Genomic DNA, 27,582 nt, shown 5'->3' on the forward strand with positions numbered 1-27,582 from the left:
TTACACAAAAATTCGTTAACCTCATTAAGTCCTGGAATGTTTCAAGGGTTACAAAATTTGCGTTACTTGTAAGCTACTATATAGATAAATAGATACTAGCTAATTGAGAGTTCTTGGGCAAGTCATTTTACATATAACTGTTAATCTTAATATCGTCAATAATTAATAGAAATGTTTATGAGAAAACGTGTTTTTAAGTTTAATGGTTTCTATTTTAATAACTAAGTACCTACATCTAAATTACTCATTACAATTGCATTACTTGTAAGCTTCACGTGCGTATAAGAATAGAATTAGATAAGAAATGATCTTCAAATCTATTAATTACTGAACATAACCAAAAATGAATTAGAAAATATTTGTGCTGTAATTACTGCCACCTGTGATATTTATATGGTCTTTTGAAAACTACCAAATTAGTTAATAAGTCTAAGCTGCTGAATTTTAATTTCATGAATTTTAAAATATTAAAACTTTGATAAATAAATGTATCTCACTTTACAGATATAAACAGCTCGAGTGGATTGAATCTGTAGATAACTATTTTTGGGTGACTTATGAATTTTTATCTTTCATTCAGATACTTAGGCCAAAATAAGATAGAAAAGATAGCAGACAGAACTTTCGCTAAACTCTACCATTTATACCACCTGTAAGTTATCATGTTATTTGATATTCAGTCTCAGTTATAAATTTGATGACTTTAAAGTAAATTGAAATCCCTTTGTGAATATATCTAGCGACTTGAAGTGCAAATTTCAGAACGGATATTCGCTTTTTGATTTATGTTATCTAAATGATTAAATATAATATTTCTATTCATATACTCGTGTAATATAGAAATTTAGAACAAAACTTGTTAACTGACTTAAATTCTCAGCAAATGTTCGATGGATTGTCATTTTTAAAGTATCTGTAAGTTAAATGCCTTAGGACTAGAAAATTTACCAATTAGAATCTAATCAAGCAGTCGATGTTAACCTAGTTTATAAAATTTCATAATTTGTTTTTATTTTGACTTCTAAATAATATCAGCAACAATGCTGCTTTGATTTATATATTCTTTGCAATAAAATAATTGTGATAGGTTAGCGCGAGATAACAGAAGTAAAATTAACTCTATTCTTTCAGTTTGGTTTATTTGTCCAGGAACACTTTCATATCTACAGTTTAAAATATTGCTATTGCATTAAGGAGAAATATTAATGAAATTTAAGCACTTAATAAATGGCGATGCGATATATATTTACTAATCAAACGTTAATCTTATAATTTTAGTTACATGAGCGAAAATAAAATAAAAAGCATTAAAGACGGACTTTTTTCAAGCTTTAAAGGGCTCAACTTACTGTACGTATAAAATAAAACGGCTTTAAATCATTTTAGTGATACAAAATTGCCAATATTTTAACTTGGAACTTATTCTCCATTTTCCTCTGATGATGTACGATACAGATGCTTGAAAGGAAATTTGATACAAACTTTCACGTCTCCAGGCGTATTTCAAGGATTGACGAACTTGACAGATTTGTAAGTTATATTTAGATGTATGTCATCGACACAAAGCAGCTTGGCGACAAGATTTACGTAAAAACAATTTTAATTTCTATAGTTTTCGGGAAGCAGTATCCTTTAATTAATCACAAGAACTGAGACACCTTTACTTATGCGTTACAAAACTATAGAATTAATTTTATTCAATGACCTGTCGAAAGTTTAAATACCTTTTGGTAGTAGCTAACTTTGATGAATCGTCTCACAACAGTATTTATCGATAAGTACATTTACTGTCTGATTTTACCTAATCAGACAACAGTATATCCACTCTCGGAGTCTTTCAATACACCTATAATCTACCCTTAGTTAGAATTTCGATTAGAACAGCTTGTAATTTCTTCCAGTACTACATAAGAATTACATAATAATACAATATATAATTTATTGTAACGCATTATAACTTCAGTAACTTTTACTGTGAGCAACTAAATGTAATCATAATATATGAATGTTATTAATTCAGTAAATTTAGCCATTTAATTCTTCACGATAGTTTGTACAGCTACTGCCAATAAGTGTATATATTTGTTATATTAGTCGTACTCTATTTACATCTAAATGTTGATTTTTTTAAATGCAAAATGCATACTTACAAATATAAAAGTGATATTATTTGAAGAGAAGTGTTGTATGTTAAGGTGTAATATTCAGTGATTGTTAATGCTTGATAACAGTTTCCGCTCAAATAAATGATAGCATTCAGCTAAACTTTCAATGTTTTTTTCGTAAGAAAAATGTGCTGACTTTCAAGAAATATAGAAAATCGTTATACCCACTATGACATATTTTATTTCTAATCATATTCTGATCTGGTTAAAATCTAAAAAAGTTACAATTGAAATTTGTGTAGCAATATGACAGTGTTAAATACTGTATTAGAGTAGCAATATCTATGTTATGATAATTTTGTTAGCCTATCCTTATTTAGTTAACTTCTAATTTGGATATACTGTGTTTTAATATAGCACTGACTTTTTATGACAGAGACACATATACACATACTGAAATTAATAGTTATAATAGGGAATGCAAATCGTCTACTTACAGTTCGAATCATTGTGATTGTAACTTACTTATGGTAGATTGTAAATTATCATGAAAATGTTTCGTGATAGGACATATCGTAATCTGACTATTTTGTATTAGTCATTACGTGTCTATGCTCGTAAATACTGTTGTCTGCATTAACGGAGCAGAAGCTAAAATTATAATCTAATTCAGTAAATGATTCCAATGTTAATTGTATTAACTATGACTCCCGAACTATTGAGGAATAGTATATAAATGCAGTATATCGTGTGATAAAGAGGATTCTTAAACTTAGTATTTAACGTAAAATACGAGGCGTTTAAGTCTTTATGTAGTCTGCTAGTATAACAAAAGTGTTTCTGATAGTGCAGATATCGTTCCTTGATACGTGGTTCAAGGAAATGACTTATTGATCGTACACTGCATTATCTTGTTGCAAAGCTGTTTTGTGACAAGGAATAAACGTCTTATTGATATTTTCGTTATTTTAATGGATCAACTCATTATCTTCTTTTGTCGATTGATGGCGAATATTTTTAGAGAAGTCATACGTAACTATTATCGACGCTGCAATGTAGAAGATAGTTAGAGCAAACTATATTCTTCTGATTATCTTATAGGAGACTGGACGGAAATAGAATATCGCTTATTGCTGATGGAGTACTGGCACCACTTGGCAATTTAGAGTTTCTGTAAGTTGCTGTAAATCTTGATAAGTTTCTCATGTGGCTATTTTACTGCAATTAATTATAATAGCTGCTCCTGAGAGTAATATTCCTTTAATAATAATATAATAAATTGAAGGTTGACTAAAGATCGATTTACTAACAAACTTTTACATGATTTAGCGCAATTTAAAAATCATATTCCTAATCTTTGTGATCTTATTTGTGACTGATAACGGTAGCAAATTCGGATTTCTGTTTGTGTAAACTAATCTTAATTGATTAATTTACTTCGTAATAGCTGAGTAATTTTATTAAGTCCAATAAACCACGAGTATCTATCTTTAATCGCAAAATTTTCCATCAATAATTACATTATTAAAGTATTGTTTTCGCACCATTACGCAAGAGAAGTAAAATTTAAAGTTTATAGTAAAGCAATACTAAATATCGTACTTTACTTTAGCAAGCACTTTTAGAAATGTCTTTCTAAAGCAGAGAGTAAATTAAGGTCTATGTCTTTATACATACCTAATTTTGCATAATTGCTCTAACTTACTTAAACACTTAGAAATAAATGATAAAATAAGCTAATTCATGATAGCTACTTAGAATAGCTTAATATTTCTATTCGATATGGTAAAGTCCATACTTTTAACACTAAATATGATATTTATTGCTCCAAAATTATAAGTACTTTATAAGATAGCCAGTTTTATCTACATCAATATGGTATAGATTGCTATCATGTATGAGAAGTAATAAATGATTGTACTTTTATTCAAGTAACTGAGCAAGATTACGATTCTGATTAAATTAAAGATTACGTTATGAGTAACAGTACAAAAGTGTTCACTAATAAAACTGATTTCATAGGAACAATGCAGTCAAAGACATATTCTTAAGTTACGGATAATAAATTAACCAAAGTTATTTGTAAGATAGTTGTTATACAAATAAAGGCAATTTGAGTTATAAAAAGTTATAATCAAATTTCTGTTTTGCGGTTCTTAGTTGTGGAAGTGAACGTGACCGTATGCGAAGTCGGTCATTTTGCAAACTGCCCTTGTAATTCAGATAATTTGTGACACATACACACTAATAACATACCTTGTAATTCAGAAGTTATTATAACTTATATATGAGGCCATTAAATACACATCATGAGATTCATGTTAGGAATAAATCATCCGTTCTACCTAATATTATTTCATTGATCTATTTGCTATCTGGTAATATTTCTATAAAATTTTACGCCATCTTCACGTGTAAATCAGGAAATATACAATGAAAACGCTTATATTAGATGCAAAATTATCATAACTAATACTGATAGCAAAGGTACATTTCTAAACTTTGTTAGATTACCGCAATAGATAATTATGAACAGCGATTCTATAAGAAAGTGAAGATGGCTCTACGAAAAATTTTATAGCCTTAAATATCAGAACTTAATTGTATAGCTGCTGATTAGTGTTTATTACTTTATAATATGAGTTGAACTGAACATTTTCTTGTAACGGAACTGATCAAATTTTAGCAATTTAGCAAACAATGGAATACAAGACTTGCGTTCTATGAGCTTTAGAGGTTTAACTAATTTGACTAATCTGTAAGTAATTAATGAAAATAACCTAGAGTACCTAAGACTTCTTATTTGTCATATTTCAATTAACTATAGCATACTGGCATCGATTATTGCTAATCAATTAAACTTATTAGAAATATTATACGGAACAAGATTACTGAAGTACCTCCCGAAATATTTAGAGATATGCCGAGACTAACAAAGCTGTTAGGATTCTATTGCTCACTGATTCTATATCGTAATATTAAGACTTATAATTTAAAATATCACTTCTGCACTACCAGTAAATCTGTAGAATCTTCGTAAATACTTTCAATTATTTAATTATTTAGAATTTTTAAGAAAGCTTTTAAACGCTGAAGGATAAGATATTAAATGTATCTTTTCATATATTCTGTTAGATGGATGAACACAAATTTGATTAACAAAATTAGCCAAGAATCATGGGAAGGAATAAATCAACTAAAGTCGATGTAAGACATAATATTCTATAAATGAGGACCAGAAAAGAATAAGTTTTTACAAAATTTAATCTATTATGTTGCATGTTAAAGTGCATTAGGAGTACTACGATTATATAACATACAATGCGCGAGAAATTGACTATGATAAGGACTGACCATATTTGATCTTTGAGAAAGTTTTAAACTAGCTATCAAAAAATTGATGGTACCTGTGATTGAGGGTTCGATATCTCAGAGGATTGAGATTTAGTCGCCATTTACAATTATTACAACAAAGGGTTTATAAAAGTTATGCTTTATTGTAGGTTAGTAATGTGAAGTACAGTGAGGTAGTTACGGTAGATCAGCGTGCAGGCTGTCGTGAGTAACGAGTAGAAGTATTAGACTGTGAGAGACTAACTAGATGACTAACTGAGAGGCTAATGAACTCTGAGGTAGAAATCGCCGGTATTTATAGTTTTAAAGATAGAGCACATGCAGAGAATAGGATTGTGGAAATAGGTACAACGTATACCATAACAGGTTACAAAATAGCAGATAATTGTAGAAAACAGCGAGTACCGTAATAACTAAATACGGTAGTCTATATATGAATGTAGAGTAAGCGGACTGTAGATCTGTCTAAATATAAGAGCAATACAACATGTCTATATTTAAGAGTAGAATATAGTTACAGTATATTCTAAATACACTACAGTACCATTGCGAAGTTGACGTAATTTACAAGTCTTACTGTTTAGATAACTTTTAAGATCGTCAAAAGCATATTCATGAGGATTAGTAGTTACTGAAAGCCGTTATTCGCTGACCTTACATGATAAAGTTATAGATATATACTATAATACTTAGATTATGCCATTTTCATATTAATTCTATATGGTGCGCTTGTTACTGAGATATTGCCGATTTATCCATAGAGATCTCGCTATCAATGCAATTGAAGAATTTGGTAGATCCGACTTTTCTTCGCTTGCTCATTTGGAAGATTTGTTAGTAGTTGACATATCTGTATAAATATACCACCAAAAGCAGACTATTTAATAATGTTAGTATAAAGTAGCGTAGTATTGTGATTGCAGACTATTAGCCATGCTAAGTATGAGTTACGGTAGTGTCGTTTCTATATTTATCTTATGACGTATTTAGTAGCCCACAATTATAGACTGTAATAATAGACTCTATAATGGAGTATAGACGACTATATACAGTAAGATGTTGAGCTAGTAATAAGGTTAGAGATCAAGATAGAATTGTAAATCAGATAATAGGATATAGTTAGTTCATTGCAGTTTGAGTGGTAAGAGCAATGTCTACGCAAATACTGTAATCGTTCGCATATTGGATTAATGATGGTTCGCTGTAAAATGTTGATACTAATAGTAACCTGAATATGTGTAAAATAAGGTAAAATGTTGCTATGCTGATTATAGCTGGGAAGGCTACGGGGATTATAAAAGCAAACGAAATTAGATTTTTTGATTGCTATTTCTAGAAGTCTTTCAGTAGTAGTATTCGTCTAGAGTAGAGCTGTGCAGCTAAACTTTGTATTAGATCTAATAAAGTTCTAGTTTTCTACAAATTTTGAATTTTCGTGATTGGATTTTATGACAGCTAGTTAATTTTATAAACTCATGATAACAATTATATACGATATCTACAGTAAATGAAGTCTTTCGGAGCCGTAACGAAAAAAATGCATTACGTTATAGGAGATTGAGCGTTAACTATTTGGTTGTCTTGGAAGATTATATATTTTCAAATCTGTCTAATCTCCAAATTCTGTACGTTAATTGTATTTATTTTCCGTCGTATATCTAGTTATGATAGTAAATAGTCGCTTATAGGACTTGTGGACTTGCTCTTGTTTGAAAGCTGTTTCCTTGTAACAAAATTTTTTCGAATTTTAGCGGGATACATGGCAATAGATTAGCTATTATTAAATCTCAATCATTTTATGGACTCTGGAAATTAAAAACTCTGTATGTTACAATCATTTAATTTACTTACCCATAAGTAATTGTTAAGTAATTGTCACTTACTTCAGATATATTTTGAAGTAAATATTTTTCAATCAATAATTTGATTCCCTGTTGAATTAGACTCATTTATAATAACGAAATCGAAGTAATCGAACCTGGGTCTTTTTCCAATCTTACGGAACTTTCAACCATGTAAGTCTTTTCATTTAGACGAACTATCTAAAACTGTAATTGCATAGCAATAGTCTATTAGTTCTCAAAATAAAAGAATCCATTACTTAACATTAAAATAAGCTGTGTTAATCAAGGTAGTTAATATCATCAATGTTCTAATAAATATTTAAACAATCGATGATATTAAGGAATTCATAACAGATAGTGGTTTGTTAACTGATATAAATATATTCTGTTTGTAGTTATTTTAATAATCAGAAATGTAATTTTAATATTATAACAGTCACTAGAACATAATTACCAACCGTTCAGCTGCTATGAAGTTTTGTGTATTTTCATTTTACTAAAGGTTTACCAAGTTATTTTTTGTGTTATTTTCCGCTGAAAATGTTATTATATCAATTGAAATCTCATTTTCTAGTATAAAAGGGTTGATTCTATTAAATAAAATTCAGTTGTGTTATTCACTTTTATAGCAGTTGCTCAGGCTGTATTAACGTGTAGTTAAGTTATAGTTATACACATTGCAGAAAACTTGTCCGTAAGATTAAGTTATAGTATTTTAGTCACTATCATATAATTGCAGAGCAGACATTAGAAAGACAATTTCACAGTGATTAATAGCTAGCAACAATTTCTTATCTAGTCGAGAGTATCATTTAATAAAGACTATGCTATCTTTGATACACTCATGATTGGTTATTCCTTAATAGTATTTCCACGTAAAAAACTTGCCATTTTCCCGTATGTCTTATTATTCAATTTGATGATAGCAAACTTCAAGCAGAAATAATTTATGTCAATTGAGTTATGAGTTCAGTTGAAGTAGCTAATGAAATATATTATGCACATAGATCAGAAGTTGTCCGTAGGATAAATGGTAAAATAGCATTGATTATATCAATAGAGAAGCAATTATTAGGAGAGAGATTCTCCTTAATATCTTATTACGAGGTAGATTTACTGGATCATCAAAAGAAAAGCATACCTATTTTATATTAACTCCATGTATCGCAAACTTAGTACTGGCATTTATTGAAATCAATATTATTTATGTCAGTGATCAATTTTATATTACTTAAATTCTTACTTTGCTCACTTACACAATCCTTAGCCTAGTGCGTATTATAAAATTTTTTTATTTTTGTCTTCAATTAACAATAATATTTTTAATAAATTGTATACTTCAAGACGGTCTAACAGCTCCTATTATCTTTTAGTAATCTATCTTGGAACAAACTCGTATCTATCAGCAATAATATGTTTAGCAATATACCTTCATTGACAGAATTGTAAGTAAAATTTGATTTTACATGGAGGAATTGGATTCTTATACTTTTGGATATGAATAGCTATTTATAACTGGAAGACTTAAAGATAAATTGTAATTCCTTTATTTTAGGTTGATCTTAAATAACTTTGTGATCAATATCAGCTCCAAAGCTTTCCGAAAATCAGCAAACATTCGCAAATTGTACGTCAAGTGATATATAATATTATGAAAGATATAATTAAATACTCATATAGTATTAACATTCAAATTGGAAGAGATTTGTCAGGAAATGGACTAAAAGTAATTTCAGAACAAACTTTCTCTGATTTAGTTAATATAAGAATCTTGTAAGTTAAGATTTTTCCGAATATGATTACATAACACTTGGCCTTGACTAATGCATTCTTTGCCTTACTCATATGGAATCATTTATAAATCTCCTTCATACTTAGAGAACTCAGAGTATGTTCCTTTACTGACATTGGTATATATTTGTTCTCTAATAGCACTTTTCTTGAATATTTGTGAGTCTTTCTTGATATTTATGTACTCGTAATTGATTTCATTGATCAATATTCTATCAAAGAAAATTTAATGGACGTAAATCAATTATATTCATTTAATTAGAGATCTTGGAGGATGCAACATTAAAACTATTGCTTCTACAGCTTTTAGGAACTCCGTTTCGTTAAAAATAATGTAATATGATTTACGACATTACATATCGCAATTATACTTATCAATTAGAGTAGTCGCTTCATACTGTTGGTCTATTTAAACTATATTCTGCAAAATGATATCATATGCTTACCTATGAAAATTTAGCTTCTTTGCATTTGAAGAAATAGTCATTTTTTACATAATTGATACCCTACTTTTAATATTTCTAATTATTCGTTCTAGAACATTCTAGAATTTAGTCAAGATACTTTACAGCGATGTGTATATCATGAAGCAATTTGACACCGTTAAGAATTTAATTTCCTTAAACTATAGAAATTTATCATCTACATCATTACGAAAATTACCATCCTATATATTTGGATCTAATAACAAGACAATCCTGAAAGAGTTGTAAGCATATGAAATAAGGCGTAAAGCTTAAACAATTTTATATGAAATCACGAATTAACGAATAAATATAAACAAAATGACTACGAATTAATGTATAGAATTCTAATGTAATATCAATTGTACAAATTATGCATCATAATTGCTAGCAAATTAATTAAATGGTGATGCATAGCAAGGCATGCCCGTTTTTAACAAAATATTATTGTATATGACAGATTATGCTATTAAATCTTAAATATTCTCGACCAGGTACCTAAATAACAGCTTAATAGAAAGTATTGACGCAAAGTCATTTTATGGATTAAATCACTTGGAACTGCTGTAAGATTTTAATTTTTATATTTATCTATTTTAGAACTAATTGTTACATAATTCAATCCTGAAATTTCAATTTAAAGAACTTGAATATTCCGATAGTTCATTTTTTGACATAACGAAGCAAAGCAAATAGTTTCAAAAATTAAATTTTTCTACCACACCAGTCTCTAATGGATGGCCAAATAAATTAAATGCTCTTTTTCTTACTTAATATATAAAATAGTAGAAGCTAGCCTACTTGTAGGTAGCGTGGTATGAACTCTGATTCAGTATTTACTCAACGTTGCAGATAAAAATTTTTGAACAGTTAATAGTGCATTAAGTATCAATTGCATATGAAGTAGAGAGAAGAGTTTGTTTGCAAATCGGATGGCAAGAGTGTAATGTATTTAGTAATTAACATAGGTTACTATTAAGATTGATATTGAGCGTCACTTCCGATTTCTTTTATCGTTAATATCAACTGTTATTCTATTAGCCAGTTGTGACAGTGTTATATACTGTATTCGAGTAGAAATATCTATGTTATGATAATTCTGTTAGCCTATCCTTATTTAGTTAACTTCTAATTTGGATATACTGTGTTTTAATGTAACACTGACTTTTTATGACAGTGACACATATACACATACTGAAATTAATAGTTATAATAGGGAATGCAAATCATCTACTTACAGTTCGAATCATTGTGATTGCAATTTATTTATAGTAGATTGTGAATTATCATGGAAATGTTTCGTGATAGGACATATCATAATCTGACTATTCTGTATTAGTCACTAGATGTCTATGTTCGTAAATACTGTTGTCTGCATTAAGGGAACAGTATCTATAATTAATATCTAATTCAGTAAATGATTTTAAAGTTAATCGTACTAAGTATAACTCATGAACTATTGAGGAATAGTATATAAATTCAGTATATCGTACAATAAATTGGATTCTCAAATTTAGTATTTAACGTAAGATACTAGACGTTTAAGTCTTTGTATAGTCTGCTAGTAGAGCAAAAGTGATTCTGATAATGCAGATATCGTTCCTTGATACGTGGTTCAAGGAATTGACTTATTGATCGTATATTACGTTATCTTGTTGCAAAGCTGTTTTGTGACGCAAGTATTTCTAAATTATTACTTATAATAGCAATAATTTGTTTGTAATACTTTGGAAACGCTGCAAACAATTATTTGAAACACCTCGAAATGAAGATTGCAGCTTAAATATACCTACAAAAGTATACTACTGCAAGTAATCCTAGTTTCTTTTCTAAAAGGACGACCTATAAGAGTTATCAATTTCTTATTGGACACCGTACTGTAATCTGCCTTAGTTCTCATCTACTTAAGATTAACTATTAAAAGGTGTCCATAATTGGTCACTAGTTGCTTTCTCCTAATGAAATAAAGAAGCCTTAAACCCTAATAGAGGTTTCTTTACAGTTTTATTATTTGTAGCAAGCCTCGATTTGCAACAAATATAAATAAAACTTTATATATTAAATCAGCTACTATAATTAATTCGTTAATTGAATGCAGATTATAAATATCATTTATGCTTTTAGGACATTAAGTACAAATAATATCCAGCATTTACCAGCGGACACTTTTCAATTTCTTTCTGCCTTGATTAAATTGTAAGTTTCATACAAGTACTTATATTGGAATTCATGTTTTTTGATATCTTAGACTAAATCATATGTGAACAATGACATCAATAGAATAAACACTCGCACATCTTTATGAAAATAGATACGATTTTAAAATCTTCTAATCAAATTAAATGAAATTTCGTACTGCTGATCATAAAATTTTATTACATTTGTCCTTTAGGAATCTGAACGAAAATAAAATAAAAAATTTGAATGGCTATGGATTTATAGGGTTGCAAGCACTCAAGAATTTGTAAGTAGATATTGCATTGAAAATTGCAGCTTTTGCTAGAATCTATGTCGCTTATATCTCCTTTAAATTATGATAATTATGCTATAATTGCCTTAAATGGCCACTCAGAACACATATTAACAGAATGATCCTATATGGATTCGAAAGAATTTTCAGAAATGATCATTCAAATGTTTATTAACGCTTAAACAGCTAAATTTCCTTTTGTGACAATTTTAGATACTTATCTTCAAACGAAATCAAACACATCGACAATGAAGCTTTTATAGGCCTTATAGAACTAGCAAATCTGTATGTTAAAAAATAGCGCTGTCTACGCAAAATTAAGCTAGCAAAAAACCGGCTATAGTTATCACAGGGAGAGACAAAATTTAATTTTGATTACCTTAATATTCGCTTCTATTCCTGCGCAAATACAAACAAGATCAATAATTTTATTAGAGCTATCAGTTTTATCGACTCTGCTGTTTTCTTAAGAAGTCTATTCTATAACTACCAGGAATGAATAATTTAAAAATAAATACTGAACTTAAATTTATGATGATGAATATGAGAACTGGCTTGAAAATTTTCTTTTAATGCCTGCATAATCTTTAATAGCGGAAATTGTAACATACTGAAAGCTTTTAATTTACGGTTTCTGATTGATCCTCATGTTTATGACATTCGTGGATCGCAACGCTAGTACATTTTGCAGGATGCTCTATAGAGCTAACATCCATTCTTTATTGGCAACAACTGAGCTGATTAAAAGCATTTTAAATTATTTTAATATTTAGACATGTCAATAATAACTATCTGACTTCACTCAACCGAACAATCTTTAACGGATTACGTAAATTAAATAATTTGTAAGTTTGAGAAGAAATATTAACTGAACTGTTTCCATATTATAGTATTAAACAACATGATCTGAGAATAGCAAAATTATAAATGAATATTAGGCCTCATTAAAACGTTAATAGTGATTTAATCGTAATAATTAATACGATGCTATTCAACTCTGTAAATCAGCTTAGTTTTGTGATAGTAGACTATTAGCCATATTTAGTATGATACACGGTATTGCCGTTTCTATATTTATCTTATGATATATTTAGTAGCCCACAATTATAGTCTGTAATAGTAGACTCTATGCTAGAGCAAAGATGATTATATACAGCAAGATATTGAACTGTTAATAATGATAGAGATTGTGACAGTGTTTTATACTGTATTAAAATCAGAAATATCTATATTAGGATAATTTTGTTAGCTTATCCTTATTTGGTCAACTTCTAATTTGGATATACTGTGTTTTAATATAACACTGCCTTTTTATGACAGAGACATATATACATATACTGAAATTAATAGTTATAGTAGAGCAAAAGTGTTCCCGATAGTGCAAAAACCATTCCCGGATACGTTGTTCATGGAACTGGCTTTTAATCATACATTACATTATCTTGTTACAAAGCTGTTTTGTGACAGAGGTATAAATAGAATTGTAAATCAGATATTAGGATATGTTTAGTTGATTGTACTTTAGATTATCTGGTTGTTATTTTTAGAAGTCTTTCAGTAGTAGTATTCAGCCAAAGTAGAGCTGTACGGAGCTAATCTTTGTCTTAGATCTAATAAAGTTCTAATTTTCTACCGATTTGAATTTTCATAATCAGATTTTATCACAAATTCTTATAGTCAATTTAATGCTATTTATGTTTCAAAATAAACCTCTTTTTGTTGATATTTGCTATAGGCTGATTGACGAAAATCAGTTAACCTTTATTCAGGATTTTCAATTTTCTGAGCTGAAAGCATTGCAAACTTTGTTAGTTATTTATTTATCTTTACTACATATCAAAAACATGACACAGGAATATTAAATAAAAATGGCTATAATTTGAATAAATATTAGATATTTAAGGTCAAATAAAATAGAACTTGTCCAACCTAAAGCTTTTGAAGGACTGGATAATATTAAGGAAATGTAAGTAGCTAGACTGATGTAAATAAAAATTTTTAATTCTAATGTATGGCGATATTATAATCGGATGAAATTAGTCGTTGGCCAATGAATCAATGTGAAGCAAAGCATATACAATTTATAAATTTCTGACAATCTAAAACTTATAGCTTGCTAATATTTTATACTATCCTTTATAACCACTGTGATGGAAATGCAACAATCTATAGTTGGCTTGACGGCAATCCCCTCAATCATTTATTGGATTTACCTTTTAGCAGCTTCAAAAGTCTTAATTACATGTAAGAAATAGGAAAAATCAATTTTAATAATTCGATATGATTTAAATTTAAGGTCCTTAATGTTACATATTGTACATTATTTTTTAATATTAATAACTCGAATTATGCGAGATAAGCATTAACGAATTCTATACTTTAAAAACTCGTTAGAGGTTTATCCAAGACCAAACTGCTTAGAATCAATATTTCTTGTGCAAACATTGATGTCTATAAAGTCAATAAAATGTAAGTTTATATTTCTTTTTCTATTTTCAAGCATGAAACATTTCCAAAACAATTTTATTTATTCCATTTACGGCTATAATTGGTCATTAGCCATTCTGTAAATATTACTCTTGCAAATTATTTTGAACAGTGACAAGTATATAATACCTTAATTTTTCAATACCTTATTGTCACAAAACAGCTTTGGAACAAGATAACGTAATGTACGATCAACAAGTTAATTTTTGAATACCACTTATCAAGGAACGATATCTGCACTATCAGAAACACTTTTGTTCTACTAATAGACTACACAAAGACTTAGACGCTGCGTATTTTACGTTAAACACTAAGTTAAGAATCCGCTTTATTACACGATATGCTGCATTTACATACTATTGCTCAAAAATTCATAAGTCATAGTAAGATTAACTTTGGAATCATTCACTGAATTAGATATTAATTTTAGCTACTGCTTCCTAATGCAGACAACAGTATTTACGAACATAGACACCTGATGACTAATACAGAATAGTCAGATTACGATATGTCTTATCATGAGATATTTCTACGATAATTCATAATCTACCATAAATAAGTTATAAACACAATGATTCGAAGAGTTAGTAGATAATCTGCATTCCCTAATATAACTATTAATTTCAGTATTTGTATAAATGTCACTGCCATAAAAAGCCAGTGCTACATTTAAAGACAGTATATCCAAACTAGAAGTTAACTAAATAAGGATAGGCTAACAGAATTATCCTAACATAGATATTTCTACTCTAAAACAGTATATAACACTGCAATACTTATTTAACCGATTAAGTAGCAAGATTAAATGGAAGTAATTAGAAAAATATATCCTATTTATAGAATTTCATACTTTAAGAATAGGGACTAAAAGGTAGTTATTACTCTTTATAGCCTTAGTTACTGATTTTATTGCTTTTCTTTGCATAGGGATTTATCGAACAACCTAATGAGTGAAATTAAAATTTTTGGATGTTTTCCTTGCTTGCAGCAAATGTAATTAAGTACTGAATAATAGTATCAATCTTATTGTACTATTTATCAAAGACTGATTAGCTATTTTGTTAATTTTGATATAACGTCAGTCCACTTACTATGCTGCTGAAATATTCTTTCAATGTCATCAATATACAGTACCTGAATTGATTAGCATTAATGACGCACTTGCTTCAATTTTCAGCAATATCTCAAGCAACAGATTTACTAGGGATGAAAGTCTATCTTTTCGTAACCTTTCTTGTATTTCATCATTGTGAGTGAATTGTTTACCTTTGAGTTTAATGGCTGTATGATATAAAGTGCATATTAGTATCATGATGATATCAATACGTACTCCTTTGCTCTCTTCTAGACGATGCTCTTATGCATTTCAGCTACATATGATTACAATTTTATCAGTTAATATATTTATATATCGTAATAATTTAGATTAAATAATATCTTAACTTGACCAAACATTATAAACCTGGAGTCTGTTTAATTAATCTATTAACAGAGTATTAACAATATAGCTTAAAGAGCATAATACAGACCACACTTTTATTTCAACAACATGTGAATTTGATTTTAGAGATGTTAGCAAAAATAGAATTTTGAAGTTATCTTCAGATGTTTTCTCCACTTTACAAGATCCTATAAACCTTTCTACACTGTATGTATACATATGAAATTCTTAGTGAATGTTATATATATATATATCAATCAATGTATTACATTTTAATGAAAGTATTATAATTTTTCATGTCATTCTTTAATAACACATTTAAATGCAGAAATATATCTAGCAATCGGCTAGACTATATCCGAGCAGATATATTTTATCCAACATCTGGTTTGAAAACGCTGTAAGAATTATTGCTATTACACAAATGAATATATTTGAGGTCCTAGTGATAAATGCCAGCTTTAATTCTTAGCGACATAACGGAATAATGCTATACAGTAAGACATAAATTATCGGAGAGTTACCACTACAATTTTGAAAAAGACTGCTTATGTAATTCTATAATCATTAGCTACCGATGTACAATATTAGATATTGTGCACTGATTTACCTATTTATACATGTTGCGCTCTAAATTAAAAGCCCACGTCAATTCCAAACACAAAAATATGCTAATGATCTATAATACATTGCAAAATATCACCTACTCAACAAAGATTTGAAATATATTGCTATCTTGGTTGTTTATAAGCAGAAATATTGAAAATAATCGTCTGGATACATTGAATTTTATTCAGCCGTTGCATAAACTAAATACGTTGTAAGTAAATTTTTTGCTGTACAATTGAAATGATAAATAGAAATGTTAGTTGTATCTATGCCGTGTATTTTCGTTTTAACATATCTTTCATGAAACTCAGCTGCTTTTTGGCTCGAATTGCAATCAGTATTGAGAACAATGCGAGCAAGTTCATGTATTCACTTCCATTTACTAAATCGTTCTTCGTCTATCAATAAAATTTTACTAGATTGGGCTCCAAAAATCGAATAAGTACATTAAAGAGTGGCTATTTTAAAAATTTAACAAATCTATTGCATCTGTAAGGAAATTAACTAAGGAGATCATTCTATAAAATAATCAATTTGAAGCCAATTTAAGGCATCAATACCAGCTAACCACTTTAAAATTAGCTAAAAATGATATTACAAAATCTATGAATAAAATAACGATGACTTTTATCATAAATTCTTTGAAAACGTTGTTAGGTATTTAAGTTTTAATGAAATTAAATCTATTAGAAATGGAATATTTGAAGGATGCAAAAGTATCATAAATATGTAAGTTTCGATAGAAATCAATGTAAAGGACAAGCCTTCCAAATTTTTGAAAAAAATCAATGCTGCTGTTACGGTGTTACCTTACCGTTACGATAGTTTAATACGTACAGTAGTAGACAATATAAAAAAATATCCATATTTGTAGTGCTAGGTAAGATAAGTAATGCCTTAACGTTAATGTTATTTGTGATAGTTTATTACATATATTTGATATTTATTGTTATTATGTGTAGATAGTAGCAAGATAATTCAAGTTCTAGAGATTGATAGTTGAATTAGACAACATGCTTAGATTAAGATTAGGTATGAGTAAGAGATTAAAAATATTTGCTGATAGAAAAACTAAAGGAACACCTCATTTCGAGATGTCTCTCCTAGTATGGTATGATAATAATTCTTTGTTGTTTATAAATTATTCAGTTTCTATATCAATGGGAACGTTTTAGTTGAGTTTCGTGGTGAAAAGTTGTAGACGTATCTATGCTAATAAAAGTTCTATCTTTATGGTACTATCTTGTTGTCACAACTCTCACTTGTGGCAAAGGAAAGTAAAGAACTCTAGTGCAATTACTTAAAACTTGGGCTATTTCTCCCAGTACTTTCAGTTTCTATGAGAGAAGTATTTGAGAACTCGCTTTCTCGACTGATCTCCACAGACAACTGACTAATTATTACACTATTCTTCACGATATGAATCTTGCCGTTTCTTGAGCAATTACTTACTTTATTCTACAAACACACGCGCTTAAATAGGTTTCTACAGTGAATTCCAATATTAACGAGTGAGAATTCATGCTCTGCAAGTTACATTAATTAGTATAATACCATTACTAAATATACATGTCGATATCCTCAGACTTAGATAGCTACAAGCTATCAGGTATTAAGACGCTTAACCTTCGTCCATATACAGCTCAATTTTTAGAGATTAACACAACTTATAAACCTACAGTAAATTAACTGCTAACAACTTCTATTTTTATCTCATTTCTACCATCCTATTATCAGCTACAAGTGCATTAAAACATAGCACATAACCTTATCTTATCTATTCATAAGCATTCATTAATTTACAGTTACTTAATTAGTAACGGCGTACCGTGACACTTATGTGTGTTTAACGTATAGTAAAAGGCTGTTTCAGTCAGTAGTTACTTATAGACTTTTACTGTATGTTTTCCTTGCCGTGAAGTTGAATTTATGACGGCTGCATTTTATAGAGTGCAAAGAATTACATCTATTGCCACAATTCTTATTTGTAAATATTCAATATTTCTATTCTAGGAGGCTAGACCATAACAAAATCGCAACCATAGAGAATACTGCATTTCTTGGTTTATCAAATTTAAATTTGCTGTATGTTATTGAATTTTTCGTCTGAGAGTTATTTAATTTATTACAGTTTATACCAGAATTAATTACACAAGCAGAGTATTAGCTGACTGTTTTAAAATAGTTGTTTTTTACTACCTTAATTTTAATTTATTAGAGACATCAGTTATAATCGCATAATTTCATTGAAAGGAATATTTCTTCAAGATTTAAAAGAGTTAAATTCATTGTAAGTAGTTGATTCTCTATGTCTTGTACTATTATTTGTAAATCTATCCCTATCTAACTCTATGATATTTTCAGCCTTATAGACAATATTACTGCCTATAAACTGCTGTGGATATTTGTTTTAGAAAATAATCATTATTAAGATAACCAACAGGATTGGGTATTCTAAAAGAGGGCATCTGCTCTGATACTACTAATTTATACGTTCTCTTATTTATAATTCGCAGAAAATGTGATGGTAATCTAATCTCTTCGTTAGCGGGATCACCATTTTATAATCTATCTAAAGTTACTCAACTGTAAGATTAATTAATATTCTTACTTAATATTAAATTTTAATCCAAAATAGAAAACATAAATTGCGAATATCAAATATGCTAAAACATCGGTTTCTTCATTCTAATGTCAACTATTTTTTCGCAGATCTCTGGACCATAATCAAATTGTTGATATTGCTAACGATAGTTTTACTAACTTAAATAGTTTAAGTAAATTGTAAGTCAATCAAGCATTTTAAGTTTGCATTGTTTTAAAGAGTAGAGTAATGATATTGATTTAAAGAAAGTCATATTTGATTTACCTATTTCATAGATCGATTAATCATAATAGACTTTCTGGCTTATCGTGCAGTTCAATTTACAAAACTATTCAAGACTTGTACGTAAAAACGAAAAAAACTGCAGAGCTATAAATCTGTCTATTTTACTAAAAGTTTTAGTCACTTTTCAATTAGTAATTCATTAAAAAATTAAAGTATTAATGCTTGGCAATTTCTTATACCATTTATATCACAATCAAATTTGATTGTTTCCTATAGGAGTGTACACCATAACAATATATCTTATATCTCACCAAGTTGTAATGAAACGTTTGGGAGTTTAAAGAATAGCTTGTAAGAGGAATCTTGTTTGAAAAGTTTACATCATACTACAGAATTAGGGAAAAAAATTATACTAGCTGTGTATATTCTTACTATTGGCATTTTATATATAAACTGTAAATTTCCACTTTATTTGTTATGATGGTTTGTTCTTTACTTTAAGACTTAAAGTAATAATTCTTCCATATTAATCACAAGGGATATGAGCTATAATGATCTTGAAGCAAATGGTATTAACATTTACGATCAAATCTTGATAAAACTAGCCAAGTTACCTCCTACTCTGTAAGTACCGTTGCACAACTTCAAGCAAGTAAATGAATAATGATAGTTGTCTTAAAATAGTAAATGTTATTTTGCCTAATGATATGAAACTTTAACGCCATCATTCACAAATTTTTTGCTTAAATGTAATTAGACTACTGGCTGGCAATAATATTACATCACTACCACATTCCTTTATGAAATGGAATATATATCTTAGAACATTGTAAGTGTGTTAAAAGCTATAACTAAGCGATAAAGCCAATTAAGCGTAGAAATGTCTTCAATATCTATTTTAATTCGAAAATTATTAAATAACGATATATTTAAACGTTTAATTAGTTTCAGCATTTGATCTATAAACCTAATACATTTTTGGGGCTTTTGAGCTCTAATTATCCACCATTGAGTAAAATCTTACCAACTTATTGTACAAATGAGGCTAACCAGGAACTTTCATCTGCGTGTAAAATTACTATTTAAAGAGTGAATGATCTAATCAACAAAAGATTAAATAGTACTCCTGATCAGTTTGCCATAAGAACATCGGTAAAGTTACTATGCAGTGGAGCTACAGCGTCCACATTAACTTGGTGATAGCAAACTCATGAGTTGAGCTGGAATAGCTAATAATAAAGTATCATATATACGTTAATCAAGAATATGTTATAGGTAGAGTAGTGCCGACTAAATTAGTGCAGAAACAATTATCATTGAAGTAATTTTACTATCTATCGTGTTACTAAGTAATTTTGCTGGATCGATGTGGGTAAAGAATACCTGCTTTCTATCATCTACTTGTTGTCACAACCTCGGTCTTGTCAATTTATAAAAGGGTCTTTATCAATTCTCAGCGTTGCTAAGGATCTAGATTCGGTTTGTGTGTTAGGTGAAACATAACAGCAGTTAAATACGACAAGTGCTATTAATAGTTATTGTCTTTTACTCCTTGGATTACTGGTGCACCATTCTAGACGATAGTTTCTCGGAAGGGTTTTATAAATTAATAACGTTATAAGCGTATCACCAATTTGTAATAAATTTATGTTTCTAACTAGCTACACTCACGCTTGCTATATTAAGATGTAACCAAATTAAAAGTTACATTTAAATTATGTTGAGGTTCGCATGCTATATGTAAGATTATAAATAGATGAATTTCAGAATATTATCGATTTATCTGGAATTATATGCTATATGTAGCAACATGTATAACCATAATAGGCATGGAAAATAGAGTATAAATCACGTAATTCATTTACTGTCGATTGACCTTGGCATATGCTACTGCTCAATCTAAAATAAATCAATTATCGGCTTACAATTAAATTTATAGGTCTATAGGATATAACAAATTGGCGTTATCTGCCATCAAACGCATCATAAAAGGATTCTATATCACTAATTACTGCTTGTCACCAAGTATATCTACGACAGCTAAATGTTTTATGTATTCTATGTAAGTTATGTACTTTGCCTAAATATGTTTTAATCGATTTATAAACAATTAATTTGTATTCAAAGAAGCCAAACAACAGCAATTTGTCAATCGTTAATAGTGTATTTTTACCTATGCGAACTCATACTATCGAATTATTTAATTGGAGCAGAGATGCAAGCCATAGCAGGTTAACAGAAATTCCATCCAATGTATTTGTTCATCTGAGAGGATTTTTGAAAGTCTTGTAAGTTATCTTTGCTAAATACCAAACGTAAATTAGTCTTTATTTGAAATTAAATAAAAAATGGATAATAACCAGATAATTTACTGTATATCTATTGGTTTTATTGGAAGCATAAATAAAACAATTGTATAAATGCGGTTAATTAATAACGTAAATCTAATAATTATATAGTAGATTGAGAAAAATGAGGTGCTTTTAATAGATAGTTACTAATAATGTAACGGCCCACTTATCATTATATGTTTAACAATTTTAATTATACCAGATTCGCCTTAGATTTAAATTACAGTACTTTCTATATTCATTCACAATACAACATGATTACTATAATTCAATTTATAAAAGCCTCGGAAAATGCTCAACTGATTAATTAAGATTTCAGACACGATTCGATATTACGACGATGGTATTAAAATAGAAATACCCTTTGAGGCAATTATAGAAGTGTGATAGAGTTTGCTCTCAAAAATACAGTTTCTTGCAAACTTCACTTTACGTAAGATTAGGTTCGTCTCATAGCTAACAAGGACTGTCTAACTGCAGTCAGACTATCTCTGGAATATCTGTATTATCACAGCAATATTCACAATTGATATACAATTAGTTACTCAATGATTTTTTCAAACACAATCTTGTCTTACCAATTAAGTTATAAGTTTATATCTAAATTTACTATCGCGCTATCAGTTCATAATTTGCGCTTCTAATTAAAACGTCGCAATACAAATCTTACAGTACTAACATAATTAACGCTCTCTATTATTATCACAGAATCTTAATATAAGCATCTCAATACAATTACTACAATACGTATAACCAACATCTTCCTCTATTAGACACTTATGCAGTCTTACACCTTAGCGTACAATTTATCAATTTTCGTATTATTCCATAATCTTATTCTTAAGCTTATTTGGGGCTTCACTACATGAAGATACAAGTAACTATCTTTTTTTGACTATCGCATTAAATTTTGCATACGTATGTGTACTTGATGTCATTGCACTAATTCAGCGGTAGCAATTTTAATTAGTGTCTTTTTGATCAGTTCTCAAAATTGCTATAACAGCAAATTAATAAATTGAATATCAGACATTACCATTATGATTTAAGAATATCTTAAATTGGTTTTCTTTGTACTGTATGATAGAAATCTAAATTATAACGAGATAACACAGATCGACGCCTCGGCCATATTTCGAGATAGTGAAAGAAACTTGCAAGAGCTGTAAGTTAAAAATATTGCAAAAGCGCTTTTTATCACCTTTTATATTTAATTAATAATAATCATTTATTGCGCTACATTTCTCTATCTGAATACTATCTAGTACGGTACCTGATAACAATCTTGCATTTTTAGATCATATAATGTGGCAAATCCGATTATGTAGTTATGATAACTTTGATCTATTGATTTAGGCGTTTGGCTAATAATGCATTATCTAAAGTTACCAATCGTTACAATGTTCAGTTTAATGCACTGAAGTTATTGTAAGAATAAGACTTAATATAACGACTTTATTATTTAATAGTTATATGAAAAATATGCGTCTAAGATTTTCTTGTATATTATGAAATCTATGCAGGGATTTAAAACAAAACAGACTTTCTAACATTTGTGGAAGGTCTAGCGTATTAGGAATTGCGCCCAACCTTTTAGAATTGTAATAATAAAAGTTCTATTATCACATATTCTATGTTCACTATTATTGCTTACGCTTAACTCAGAGAATACTTATAAATACACCTATTCGCTCTTATATTCTCTTAGATATTTAGATTTCAATAAAGTCAGAATTTTAACAAGTAGGTGTTTCGGGACACTATTCAAACTACAACTATTGTAAGTTTAAAATTTTTTAAATTATCTGCTGCCTTAAATATCAAATTCTATCTCAGTTTCAATAAAGCTAGCATATATTATAATAAGAAAGAGAACTTATTACGGCATGTTGATGTACAGATTTGTCTAGCATTGCCACTTTAGAGTTAGCTTAAGATAGTATTCTTTTACCGTGCTATTAGATCTATTAGGTCAAATCCTTTGGCACTGTTAAATGACATATCATTTTATGGTTCAGTATCCCTGAAAAATGTGTAAGTTAAAATATTTCTAGGTTCAAATCTATCTTACAGAAGATGTCTTTAATAATTTTTAATTTCAATTTATCGTATTTTTAAATAATTAAATAAGATAAAATTCTTGATGGGAAATTTGAATTTATTACTCTCATCAAGTGTCTACTAATATATTTAATAATTTTCAGTATTAAAGAGGAAATTAAGGCTCAAAATTTACAGATTGCAGAATTATTGACGTTATATCTCTAAAATCTCTCGCTGATTTGCATTTCCATAGAGTTACTCTCTTTCCATAGTCTAATCTTCATAACAATGCTTTATATTTCAATAATTAATATTAGCAGGCGTAATGTCAATCACTTTTAATATCATCATTAAACTTAATCTCCCCTATTTTTGTCCAAGGCCTTCATATTTCATAATTGCTGTACGATGTCGAAAATTTCATTCAGATTTTTCTGCTAATTGATTTCTTAAATCTTCCATCTGTTTTTGTGAAAAACGTCCTTTAGAGCCTCCACACGTGCTTACTTATGCTGTATAGTTCCAGCCAAAATTACAACATGTTCACCAACTCCGGATTTAGATTCAGCCTCAAGCTGTGAAAATATACTTGCTCACATATCTTTACGTTTAGCTGTTTGGATTATGGGTATTGCATCATTTATAGGAAATATACTTGTCGTTACCTTGCATCACACCAATAACAATCAAAAGATGAGTAAAGCTACAGAACTTGTCTTCAGTAATTTAGCCTTGTCAGATTTTTTAATGTCAATCTATTTATTTATTATTGGTGTTGCCGATGTAATTTACCGAGATCGTTACTCTCAATATGCTGAAGAATGGCTCAGTAGTCCAGCATGTTTTATTGCATCTTTCTTAATATCTACATCAAGCTTGATGTCGGTTATTATGATGCTATTTATCAGCATCGACCGATATTTAATTACTGCTAATCCATTTGCATCATTGGATGGAAGATATAAACGGACTAAGATAGCATTAATAGTTGGATGGATATTGGCATGCACTTTTATTAGTATACCAGTTATAATGGGTACTAATCAAATTGGAGATAGGCGATTACACGAATTCAGTTCTATTTGCTCTCCGAGTAATTTAAGTGATAAATTTTATGCTGGCTGGGTACTTGCTTTCGTTATAATACAATTTTTATGTTGGGCTGCAACATTAATAGTCTATGTGTTGTTAATAATATCAGTTAGTAAAACACAGCAATCCGTTCGTAGTAGTGCTCAATCTCGCAATTTCACAATTGCGATTCGATTATCAATAATTTTAGTTACAGATTTGATTGCATGGCTACCAGTTTATGTTATTTCTGCAATGACTATAATTCAAGGCAAATTAAATATATTTACATTACAATTTGCGATCATCTTGGCTGTACCACTCAATTCAGCGATTAATCCGTATATTTATACAGCTACTGGAACAGCTTGCTTCAATCAATTGGTTTCTATGGGATCGAAAAGAAAGTCAGCACGATCTATGCTTAGTCGAGGTGCTGATATGAGTACATTTAGGAGTAATGCAAAGGCTACAAAGCCCAGTAAGACAGGCACTGATCTTGCTCAAGTACAAATACAGAATCAAAATACTGTCTGCTCAACAATTATTGACCCTTATAGTTACATATACGATGACGTTGATAATTGTTCGACAAAGCAAATTGTAAGTGAAGAAATCGATTCTGATGGAAAAGTTGCAATAGAATGCGATTTCGATCGCTGTGATACTAATTCTCCATGGCGAAGGCATAAGGCACCTTTACGTTTATCTGATGATACTGCAATTGTAATTAATGACATCGATGCATCGAACAATGTCAATTATGAGAATCTATTAATCGATGATAAAAGCGATCTTGTATGCCATAATGATATGGTTACTTGTCATTCTAATACTACCGATAACGTAGGTTCTATAAATCCTGCGTTTGATGGTTATGAGAATCTAGATACTGAAGGAGCTGACCTTAATTGGCAAGAACTTTTTGGCAATAATGAGGGTAAAAAAAGTAAATTCATTACTGGTAACGAAGGCTCCAGAAAGACTTATTATAAACTCCTTCATAATCAACGGTTTGATACAAATACTTCAGGAATGAATATTTATAATAACACCCAATCGTACCATGATGGCTTAAGGATATCTGATTTTGACGAAGGATTCCATTCTTTCCATCAAAAGTCTAAACTGAATAATCGCATGACAGGAATGAAACGGAGCAAGTCACACTAAATTTTTGGTAATAATTATACTAACATTCCTTATCAAATGTTTTTCGGCAGTATGACATCGTAATGATAATAATCTTCATTATCTACCGAGGACTGTAATTTGATAGACTAGTGAACACATAATATGAGCTGCGGATATATTCGTAGGTTATTTATTATCATTTTGCGGATAATAAGGATTATGTTAACCTTGCGTTTCCATCTCTAAATATAATCAATTGTAATTTGGTTATTTTATATGCCAAATAGTAGGCGTAGATCACTGTCATATAGTGCTATAGATAGTAAAGTAGTCATGAATTTAATAGTACGTCGACCTTGGACCCACACTTATTTGCAGGCAAGAATGATTTAGTATGTCATTGCTGTCATGTATTAGCAATTCATATACTCATTCAGTATGCTTTTACTTGCAATAATATATTTAAAGAAATGAGTTAATGTTACAATTATGCAAAGTAATCAAGTGCTGTAAAGGCATTTATTTATATGCAGTAAGTAAATTTTGTAACCCTTTAGGTTTGCAATACGCTAATTAAAAATTCATATTATGTAAAGAGTTTGTGTGTCTAGTTTACCTTATAAAAACCTTTCTTTTAATCCACTATTGTTTACAAGTACTTTGTTAAGCACAGTGACTAGCCTGCTTTACGAAGGGATTTCTTACCCCCTATGAGCGCATTTTTAACACGTTTTAATTCTGTAATTAGCTTAAATCACTATATTATTGTATTAATTTATTATTTTAATCATGGATTATTCTGAAAAAATAAATATGTATTACATTTTCCCTTTTGGATCCGGTATACGTACTTTGCAAAATGTTTAACTTAATAAATTTTATTATCTACATGCTTTAATTCATTTCTTTTATATTAAGTATTTCTTTACTTATATTAACAATGAATGCTGAAATAGCTTTTGCTTAATAACCGTCTATAACTGTTTGATAAAGTGTCTAACTGTAAGCAAAAACTTCCTTATGTTAAGAATAAATTATATCTTCTACTAAGGACCGAATTAGCCACAACTAACTGAACGTCGGAGATGAAATCTTCTGCTTACATATATACATTTGGTTACAGAGTATCGCCAGAATGCAAAGATCAATATCTATCTTAATTAGGCTAGCATTTCGTTACTAGCGTATCTCAAGGTATGAAAGTCATCTGATACAGCCTCTCTAACAACTACTACAATCTGCGCTGTAACTACCTACACGAATATTCAAGTATACAATGTTACTGTATTTATTAAAAAATCCGTCATTTTACAAAATCGCCAGGTATTTTGTAAAATCACTTAGGTATCACTATTATCTTCAATCCATTTTATTATCGAATGCAAGATAAAGAGGAACTAAACTATCACTCAATGTCGCGGACTACTTCCTGACAAGTTTACTAGTCTAACGTAAAGCATATACTTTTAGTACCGATGATATGCTATTCTACAACCTTACTACGACTGTTTCGCGACGATGGAGTAGTAATGCCTCTTCTTTCTTTCGAGTAAGCATTTTTAACATAACAATTAATGTTTAATAAGAA

At 29.3% G+C, this 27,582-nt stretch overlaps 1 protein-coding gene across 1 annotated transcript; it reads left to right on the forward strand.

Moving 5' to 3' along the window:
- TRIADDRAFT_33357 (uncharacterized protein) lies at positions 1-25,220 on the forward strand (the record flags this gene model as incomplete). The annotated part of the gene is made up of 2 exons (XM_002117935.1): positions 1-68; positions 24,278-25,220. Coding segments are annotated over 2 exons (1,011 nt in total), but the record flags the coding sequence as incomplete, so codon positions are not given.
- Positions 25,221-27,582: the final 2,362 nt, after the last annotated feature.

Source organism: Trichoplax adhaerens, genomic scaffold (assembly GCF_000150275.1).
Source record: "Trichoplax adhaerens TRIADscaffold_33 genomic scaffold, whole genome shotgun sequence".
In the NCBI taxonomy this organism is placed as follows: domain Eukaryota; kingdom Metazoa; phylum Placozoa; class Uniplacotomia; order Trichoplacea; family Trichoplacidae; genus Trichoplax; species Trichoplax adhaerens.